Source organism: Pieris napi, chromosome 8 (assembly GCF_905475465.1).
Source record: "Pieris napi chromosome 8, ilPieNapi1.2, whole genome shotgun sequence".
NCBI classification, from domain to species: domain Eukaryota; kingdom Metazoa; phylum Arthropoda; class Insecta; order Lepidoptera; family Pieridae; genus Pieris; species Pieris napi.
In genome coordinates this window covers 1,207,072-1,218,050 of record NC_062241.1, presented here as the reverse complement: position 1 = coordinate 1,218,050, position 10,979 = coordinate 1,207,072, and the positions used below count along the sequence as shown (strand labels likewise).

At 33.5% G+C, this 10,979-nt stretch overlaps 1 protein-coding gene across 3 annotated transcripts in view; it reads right to left on the bottom strand.

Moving 5' to 3' along the window:
• Positions 1–724: 724 nt before the first annotated feature.
• LOC125051689 (synaptotagmin-10-like) overlaps positions 725–10,979 on the bottom strand; it is an 87,076-nt gene continuing 76,821 nt past the window's right edge. For 2 of the 3 annotated variants that reach the window (XM_047652190.1, XM_047652191.1), the window contains exons 8-11: positions 9,474–9,594; positions 5,599–5,770; positions 5,120–5,321; positions 725–3,070 (exon numbers count right to left, since the gene is read on the bottom strand). In XM_047652190.1, the coding sequence (XP_047508146.1) occupies positions 3,047–3,070; positions 5,120–5,321; positions 5,599–5,770; positions 9,474–9,594 (519 nt within the window). In that variant the 3' untranslated portion in view covers positions 725–3,046. Of the gene's footprint in view, positions 3,071–5,114; positions 5,322–5,598; positions 5,771–9,473; positions 9,595–10,979 lie in introns of all 3 variants that reach the window. The other variant, XM_047652192.1, reaches the window with a different exon arrangement.

Sequence of the window (10,979 nt, the reverse complement as noted above, 5' to 3'; positions counted from 1 at the left end):
ATTTGCCCTTAACTTATAAATAAACTAGCTGCCCCCTCGAACTTCTCCTTAATGTGATTTTACGTAGCCTACCTTTTTAGTACATACCAACATGGAAAATTTTGCTATGCTAGCCCAGAGACTTTCGGTTTTTCGGAATGAAAACTTTTTAGGTTATTCTGTGAATTTCTCTCTCAGAGTTCAAGTAATAAGATTTTTACAAATAAAAAATAGGGGTTGATCGTAGAGGGGTGAAAATTAAGGGTTGTATGTATTTTTTAGTGCCACAAAATAAGGTTTTTTTGTGTTGGACACCACTTATCATTTAGGGTTTTGAAAGATAGATATTAGCCGATTCTCAGACTTACTGAATATGCATAAAAAAATTCATAAGAATCGGTCGAGCCGTTTCGAAGGAGTATGGGAACGAACATTGTGACACGAGAATCTTATATATAAGATAATCATAACTGGGCGTATAAGATTTACATACACATCGTTGGGAAGACGATAGTAAGTAAGTTGCTTTTATCCTTTGGGAGTTAAAGTGAATTCAATCCAGCTGTTAAAGTTAAAACGCAACACTCGGAAGTGTCTCATCCGTCCCCAGCGTCTCTCACCTATTCGCAGAAATAAAGAGAATTTCCAAGAATCTCGACTATATATATAATTGTTATAAAACAGAAATTAACTTACTTACATCATTATGTCAAACACGTTAAAGCTTAATTTGCATATTATGTCGTTTTGAACGGCGCAGCTAATGTAACAAATGAAATCTATTTCGCAAACATCTACTTATTGTCAGACATGAGAGAATGTTAAACATTCATATTAGCATAATCTAAATTAAATGTGCTTTATCAATTAGAAAAATTGCGCATTACATTGCGTCGCTGCTTTATACATATTCATAAATGCCACTAAAACATTCTTGTAAAGCGAGAGATGGATAAGTATCAATGATAAAAGTTATATCGCGTATATAAATTTAAAAAGCCACGATGTGCCTTGTGGCTTGGTCACGGGAGATATACGCAAGTGCACTGCCTTGTTAGACAGGACGTTGCGCGACCTTTAGTTAACAGAGGCCCCACTCCTCGCATATAAATGAATAACAATGCGATGAAATACACAAAAACTCAATTCAAAATTTCGCTACCAATTACAATTTGCCATATGCGTTACTGGAGACTGATTACAAAGTAAGTCATGATATAATCTATGAGTCCCTCAATAACATTCAAATAATTGAACAATTGAACGCATTTAATCCAAAAAAATGTTTTTTATTGAAACACGTTTTAAAAAAATCCTTTGCTAATTAAAACATCTGTAAGAGTAACAATATGCCTATATGTATACGAGGATATATACGATTAATATATTTATATGAGGGGCATGGCCCTTCATTCAACAGTTTAGTTTAATATGTTATTAAATTTAAAATAAGCTTTATTCTGTGGCAATGTATAGCAGTAGATAAAACATCAAGGAAACGATACAATAGTGATTCTCTCTTCTCTATGAAATCTTAGGGTAAGATTTACAGTCAAGATTTTGGTAAGTGTGTTACAAGAAAGTATTAGATTTGACATTCGGGTAGAACCCGTACTCTGTCTAAAATATAATACAATTATATTAATTTTTATTATACATTTGATATGAATAGACATATAACATTTGATAGACAACAATGATTATAGCTAATGCATAGTCTTCATTTGAAATGTGCGTTTGTACATAGTTTACAAAGTTTATAAATATAGAAAATGGTAGATATGGTTAAGTAATCTTAACAATTGGGTTAGTTAGCCACGTGCTACAGGTAATGCAACAAGTTCTATCACTTAGTGTTGAGTTAATCGAAAAATATACTGTGGAGTAGAATTTTTAATCTATGGTTTTATAGTCTGTGGACCCGCGCCATCTTGTTCACGTGAACTAAAAATCTTTGTCACAAATCCCTTTCTAATGTTATAGATATGTATGTGTCAATAAATCTTAAGTTAATGTTAACTAACCCAATTTTTAAGACAGGAAGTAAAGAAATAGGGACGACAATGATAATATATCTAACACATAGCTACGTACATCAAAATATTGGGTATATTTCAAAGAAATCTAATGGAAACTCTGTCTACAATAACATTACATCTACTCATAGGGTTTCGAGATAAAAATGACTATTATTATTCTTACACCACAAGAAAGCGGTTATAAGCAAGCAAGGATGGAGTTTTCAAGTTTAAAAATCAGTGGACTTTTTTAAATTTTGGTGCTGGCCAAGAAAACAACAGTATACGGAAAACAAACGAAAAAATATTATAACTAATAGCTTTCTTGTCTGTGGGCTAAAATTTACTATTCCCAAAAGACCTTTATAAAATTGTAATAATCATTGCGTATTGCGTATAATTATTAAGGTTTAATAATTTACGGAATTAAACTCTGTATCACAAGTTAAACGAGTTCAAAAAATCTTGTGTTTTCTTGTTTATAGTAATATATATTTAAATTTGATGTGTATTAAATAACCTTATAGACAGCAAATTTATAAGATAATATTGAGGAGTATATAAGAATAAAACTTCGTCACCATAATCATCACATTCACGTTAATTAAATACCATGAGATTCGGTTTTGAAAAAGCTTACATTGGTCTCTTAACATCCGTATTGACACGTATATACATACCATTTCCTTTTATAATACACATACAATTAATTACTTTTACTATAGCGAAATAACGAAGTTACAACAAAACCATTTGTTTGTTTTACGACCCTATAGGACACGAAAAAAAGTGACGAAAGATAGAACTTTCGCCTCTTAATAGTGAGCATGTTATCGCTGGTATGCGAAACAATTTGTCTACACGGATCGCATCCTTTAGTACTCCATCTACGTCCAATTTATATATCAATAAAATTAATCATTTTTATCTCGTTACAAGAATATCACTAGAATCTCTACAGTAAATGGACATACAACCGTTAAGACCACTAATTACACAAATCTTTTGGCATCGCGAGATTACCTGATTTCGTTTGACATACCTGGCGATCATTTGTTTGGGAGTCTCTTCATCTGAAAAAACAATTACACGTTAGTTTGCTTTAATGAAAATAAATCAGTGGCGATACAACCTTTTTAGATTTAGGATTTCTTTATCTGTATGATCATTTGTCAATTACACAAGTAGGTGATCAGCCAATGTGCCTGACACACGCCGTCGTCTTTTTGGGTCTATAGCAATCCGGTTTCCTCTCGATGTTTTCCTTCACCGTTCGAGCAAATGTTAAATGCGCACATAGAAAGAAAGTCCATTGGTGTACAGCCGGGGATCGAATCTACGACCTCAAGGATGAGAGTCGCAAACTGAAGCCATTAGACCAAAACTGCTCTGCACGACAGACAGAAGATAATTCTAAAAATTTGTATTCCATGGGTGGCTTGTTACCCATAACAGGCAATGTATTTGCAAGCCGCTTTTAATGCAGTTTTTTTTCAACTTAAAACTAGATGTGGTGCAAATAGGAAAATATCAACAAAGGGAAAATGTTGATATTATCCTATAAGTTGGTTAAATTGACTCTAGACTTTTTCGACTATGTATTTGCGTGTTGATCCCACGAGAATGTAAGTGCCTGCTTTTATTTCTCAATCCCTACTGCCGACAAATCTTTGTTTTTTATTCTTATTATTAATTACTTAAAGAAATGTGAAACATGGTGTAATGGTCGCAGCAAAGCTTGGCGATTAAAAAGAGTGGCGGAGAGTTCTACGCCCTTGATTTGAGAACTGGCAGTAAATGTAAAATTAGAAGCAATTAATTTGTATTTCTTTATAGACGTTCAAAAGTGTACATTGTGTTATCTAAATGAATCATTTGATTTTGAATTTCTTGAATTACATTCTGTACCTACTCATCACATGAATCATTCATAAGAAAAAATAATTTAGACTTATTGGTGTGCCAGAAATAACATAAAAGAAATATCTATCCCGCTTTTAGATATGACTTTCTTCACAAACCCAATTCCAAAGAGAATTTTAGATAATGTCTTTAAATTACATCCGTTAAACCTGAAAGTTTTCGATTCTATCTCACTCAATGGAGTAATCATCATTTATTTTCATTTCATGAAAAGGTGAGACAGCTTGAAAATAGTTCAAGTTTGTCTTCGCTTTCAAAAGCTCGATTTAATTTTACTCCAACATTGTGCCATGCACTCCCAATTTCTTAAACATATTTTTCAATCCGAACCAGAAGTATTGGCGAAACTACTCAGCTTTATAAAAATGTAATGTGGACACGTTAGCCCCTTCTCCCTCGGACAAGCAAAAAAGCTGGGGAGGTCGCAGAGCAGGCGGATATTATTGAACGGTTATTAAATATCGTCTTTCCTCCAACTTCAATTTTCTTTCCTTTGTAGTAGAGACTCTTGCGCCGTGGGGTGCAAGTGAACAAGCGCTAATTAAATATTTACGTTAGGGACTGGTCGTTTGTGTCGGTGACCCCAGAGCTGGTGATTTCCTCGCACAACTAATAAGTATCGTAATACAGCGAGGAAATGCTGCCAGCGTTAAAGGTACACTGCCTTTTTATTGCGTTTTATTTATTTTTATTAATATGCAGGTTAAGAAAACTGTAAATACTGTATATTTGTGTGTTGGAAATAAACGAAATAATAAATACACATATTAATAAACGGTTAAACGCTTGGGAACACAGAACTTAAGAATTCAGAGATTCTTTATTTGTTTAGCTATTATACATAGAATTCAGATTGAGGCCTTCCTAATAAGTTAAAGACCTGTGTTAGGGAAGCTTCAAAACTATAAAGTTCACTATACTGTTTTTTATGAAAAAGTTTAGAATATAGATATTTTAAATCAAAAGTTCTTCAATATTTATTAAAAATAAAATCGCAAGTTAATATCGACGGATAGGTTCAAAATCCAGTTGAAAGTCATTTACATTATAATCGTTTTACAATTAAAAATTGATGTCTAATTAAATCAAAAAGATTCCCAAATCTTACACATTTGCATTGTAATAATACACACATATTTATTTTATTTATTTAAATAATATTCCTTAGCAAAACGGTTAATTGAATTCCCTTACCTTACATTTAAACAGTTCAAAGCGGCATTCTGGTCCTTATGGTCCTTGGTCGAGACTGGGACGTTGGTCGGGAGGCTTTTGTTTAATGGGTACCACTGTGCGACTGGTTTCCGAGCGTTATCCAACATCTCCAACCAGTGATCACGACCAATGCCGATCATATTGGAACCAATTGCTGTGCAGCCGATTAATTCGTTTTGTCCGATTCTGTTGAATAATATTTATGTATTTATTCAAGGAAGGAGAACTTATTGAGCTTTTCTATACGCATAGAGTATGAGAGAGGCGAGAGGAGAACTGATCATGTGATCGAAAGCTTTATGATTGGGTTATACCATTCCTATTATCTATACTAAGATTTGTATGTTTGTGATTAATAAACTTCAAAACTACTGAACTGCTTTCAACTGTGATACGCCGCTACCTGGATATATAATATGTATATTATATATTTAAAAACGTTTAAGACCTAAAGGATACTTACAAATCATAATCAATGACTTTTATGAGCAGTGTAACGTCGTACACATTTTCTGCGGGTAGATCAAAAACAAGCGCCTCGTTGTACACTGGGTTTAGTGTGTTCTTTTTGACGGTAGTTTTCTTTTTCTTTATTCGTTTCCCTTGACAGATGAGGCAGATTTTCACATAGGGGTCTGAAACAAAAATGTTTGAATTATATATAAAATTATTATTTATTAAAACTGAGTATAGCACCGTTTATATATTTTACTCTTTCGTCTCTTTGAAAAGAAACAAAACAAACTTTTATCTATTACTATGCAATTAGAATGATTTAGTTTTTATAAGTGGGTTATATATTTATTTACACTTCGTTGCAGTAATACAGAAATACAATTAAAATAATTTAATAAAAAGGAGGTCAACTGGCGGCCTAATCGCGTTCGTGCGATCTCTTCCAGGCAACCACTATAACGAACCTTCAAAGGAAACTCTAACAAAAACCACAACGTGTAAGCTTAACTGAGAAATGAAATTCAAACAAATAGTAAAACAACAACTAAAATTCAATCATTTTTATACATAAAACACATAAAGAAATAAAAAACCAGACAACAAACTTCAATAAATGTCATTTAAAAGTCGCCAACTGAAACGTTTTGATAACGAAATCACGTTTCCTTGGGCAAGGTTGAATCAAAGTTAGCATTTCCTAAGAAAAATAGGTCAAGGATGATATTGTCTTTTATTTGCAATCACATTTATCCTATAGCGTGCTTAAAACTCCACTCCACAGCTCCAAAATGCACTAAAAGTATTATTATTAGTAACATGTTGATGTCTAATTTCTTTTTAAAAAGCTCAAAATAATATTAGACATACTTATAATAATAAAATAATATACATTGAAATAAATAACTAAACTTAACATAAATTAAAATATATCATTAAAAGGAGTCCCTTTAGGCAAGGTTCCGAAGATACTGGCAGCGTTCCCCCTTTGAATAGCTAGACTAATTCTTTGTCCGAGGTAGCTGCCAGATCTTCGGTCTCCTGTGCTGTCGACTAAATTTCTTTAAAAAGCCTTAAAGCGCTAGAACCCCACGGACCAAGGGTCTCGACACCGAATGGAATTAAATAATATTCCGATTCGTAGTACACTGCTGGCCTAGTTATTAACCCTTAACCCTTAACCCTTATTTGGCGTAATAGGTAAGTGATATTTTTATTTTAAATTCATTGAAATAACAGGATTTACTAGAAATCTAGCTACAAAAATAAGAATAAATTCAACAATTATTTATAATATACTAGCAGACCGGCCAAGCGTTGCTGTGGCTAAGGTGTTAGTTATATTACATAGTAGTAACCTATTCAAGGGAAACGGTAGGAGAACACCAGTCATGGGGACCGCCATGCTTTTTTGGTGGTTATGCCATTAAATTGTAGCTTATTTGAAACGTTGGTACTTTCAACACAGCGCCATCTGTTAGAATTGTAACTATCAAATAATAAACAAATATTTTGCAATAAAATAATATTGCGGGTATACATTGAGATGTAAGCTACCCTATCTTTCAAGTTAGATTAAACTGCACACGGTGTGCAAATTTGATTGAAATCGGTTAGGTAGTTTAGGAGTCCATAGCGGACAAACAACGTGCCACGTAATTTATATATATTAAGATTTGTACTTTATTTAATAAAGTCCATACGAAACACAAATTCTAAACAAATGAAGATCATTGAGTTGTCATTGAGATAATTATAGAAAAATATCAATCAGTAAATAATATAAAAATAATACATTCAAAGGTAAAGGAAAAAAATATTATTCTCATACGACCTTCATATGTTAACAGCATTGAAATGTTATATCACGAATAATGGATAAAAATAAATTGTTCACTGACAAAGGACTCGTTACCTACAATTTCATTTCTTTAACAGATATAAGAGGCGAAATATAACTCGACGTTTTGAAGCCCTTTATGGTCTCCAGACTGATTTAACCATGTCACCTATTTAATTGAGACTGGCTATGGACGCAGAAGATATTTATTTATTAACTAATTATATATAACAATACAAACAAGAAATAGCACTAAACCAATACGATAATGCCAAAAAATAATATTGAATACATGGATCTTACCACAATATAGCCACTGTGAACTCACTCTACAATTTTTTTTTATAGAACAGGGGGCAAACGGGCTGGAGGCTCACCTGATGTTAAGTGATACCGCCGCACATGGACACTCAATGCCAGAGGCCTCGCAAGAGCGTTGCTTAACTTTTGAAAGAATGGTAGTGCCTTTTAAGAATTGGTACGCTATTTTGATAAAGGACCCTAAGTCGAATTGGTTCGGAAATACTTCAGTGGCCAGCTGGTTCCTCAACGTGGTGTTGCGTGAGAGAACTATTCATGTATTCACTATTTAAGTGTTAGGGTACTGTAGTGCTTAGGGAGCCTGATAGGGCTCCGTCTGTTACCTTAGGTCTTATATATCTCTCATATATCATTAAGTGTAGTTTGCTAATATCAAGACACTATACATACTATGCTTCTCCTATATAAACTTAAATACAATAGTCCACAGGCTGAAGCTGCATATCTTGTACACCGTACAAACATCTGTATCTCTACTGACACTGCCACAGAATCACCAACTTCCTAACTTGAAACATGAAAGTTTTTGGGCCTGGGAGATTTGAGGCCTGAATGAGAATGCTAATCATGAGACCAATGAGTAAACAAACGTCTGTTACAGATTGCCACATCAAATCCAATACCACAAATAAAATCGACAACAGCTTTTTGTTCAAATGCAGTTTAATTAGACACTTTAATAAGCAATTAATTAACAATTATAATTGATGCTACTAAATTTTCGACATATTTCACGCGTGCATATTATTTGTGAATAGAAATTCCATTCAATGACGTAGTCCCGCAAATTCGTCAGTGCCGAAAGAGAACAATAAAATTCATGTTCCCCTTAATATGCTTTCCTACAGAAATATAATTTAAATGTGGGAAGGGCTATCGGAGAGTAGTGGAGTATCTGGTGGCTCAAATACTCTCAGGAAATGCCCCAGTTTTTGCCAAACCGCTGTTTTTTCTTCTCCACCATCAACTATGAGAGTACCACAATATCAACCCCGAGTTATCAGCGCCATGTCACTCTCCAGTTTGATCCGTAGCCGGGTGGGACAGAGTAGGCGTGCGTCAAGTAATTCCTGGGCGACAACAAACTTCCATAACCCTCTGTACGTGGTCACATACAATATCAGGTCGTTGTCAACAGATGAATTAAGGGCTGCCACAACATCTAAGTGGTGAGCAGGCCACATAGCGCGCATTGACAAGAACCGATGGACTCCCAGGCTCCTTGATTGGAGATCTCGGCAAAACAAAAGACAGCGCGGCCGCCTATCGACTAGGTGGACTGATGAGCCAAGAAGGTTAGCTCCCAGTAGATGTAGAGAGGACAGGGCGCAGGAGCGCAGGGCGCTGGAGGAAGCTTACGTCCAGAAATGGACCATAAACAGAGCCTGATTATGATGATGAAGATATGTATTTGGTAATAATAAAAATATTGGTGCTATGGATAGGGTCAGCTTAGATTAGTGCGACTTACATTTGCATCAGAAATGGTTTCGTCAAGACCTTCATCGGGCGTGAAAAAGAATCCAATGGTGAACACCTGGGATTTGAACGCATGACCTCAGGATAGGGAACGCTAATTACTAGGCTAGGCTAACACTATTATTATATGTATTAAAAACGCAAAAATGAACTCATTCAGTACTATTTTTATCTAACAATGAAGTATTATTTGTACAGTAATGTAAGAAATTTATAATCTTTATTGATAAGGGTCGAAGGCTTACCAGAAGATCCATTAATGTCCATGGCTTTAAGATTCCTTCCTTTGATAACAGTGACGGTCAGTCGGCCCGCAGTAGGTAAATAGCAGAGAGACAGCATGAGCTCGCCAAGGTCCTTTTTCTCCTGGAACAAAGAATTTTTGAGTATAAACCAGACATACGTTTACAATACCTCAATTTTAACATACAAAATTATTAACAAATTAATTCATACAAATCTATCCTTTACACAAAAATCAGATACAAAATATTCATTAAGAAATATTGATACATTAAGTTTAATACAACCAAGGTCGGAAAACTTAATATTATGTATCAAGGCGCACAAATATTTAATACATTGCCACCCAGATTAAAAGAAATAAAACCTTTTTACAAATTTAAAAAACTTTTAAATGTAGGAAAAAAAAAATAACAAAAAAAAATAACCATATTCTATATCTGTGTCTGTAACAATCGTAAAAGTTTAATATGAATTAATGGAATTATTAATGTATTTACAAAACATCAAAAAGGCTATTCTAGCATTTAGTTTAGTCTACGAACGAGCGTCTTAGAAATTATTACTATTCATTGTCACATAATGCCTGTTGTAACATCGATGCGACCTACCTGCACTTTTGTAACAAATATGGTACATATTGTTAGAAACTAATATTTTTATTTTATATAGTGTATTTTCAAATAATTTCATAACACGATGTACATAACTTACTCTAAATTTTCTCGCTAAGTGAATGTAATTCTTTGAGAAATAAAGTATCTTTGAACCTAAGTACTTTTTGTGTAGCTAACGTTTTGTTCACCTAATAATATATTAGACAACGAAGTTTTGTAGTACAAGTACATTGTTTACGTATATGAATAAAGTTATTTTGAGTTTTGAGTTTATATGTAATTTACGTCCGTCCATAACTGTCTATTATCTCTTATGCTTGATTGAGATAAATGGTTAAGATCTGCCACGAACTTTAATTCCCAATTGCTGTTTCAACTTCTAATTTGATCTACGGTTCATTTATGAAATTTTCACTACCTGATTCCATGAACTAACTGTCTGTTTAGATCACGTTATACAAAGATTAAACCCTCAAACTTTAAACAATCAAAGATGAAATTAAGTACTTTTTGTTATTGTTTCTAACCCTTTATAAAATTATTGAAACAAATTAAAGTTACGAGGCTATTCCAAAATTTATGAAAATTATTTGGAATTTAAATTTTAGTTTTCATTATGTTTTGAAAATATACTGTGTTTCGTTAAAAATGTTCTTCTTTCTTCCTTAAACCTATCATTTATCATTTAGGGTTTTTAATTGTACAATTCAATTGTTGAATATTAAGAAATATTAAAAGTAAGATACAGAATCTAATTCGACATATGGAAGTCATAAATTCCATTTAGGCATCAGTACATTGTCATAGTACAGCACCGAGAATATAGCAACACATAAAGAAACTGTACCTTAGTGTTCGTAACGTACTCACCATATTTATCGCGGTTCACGA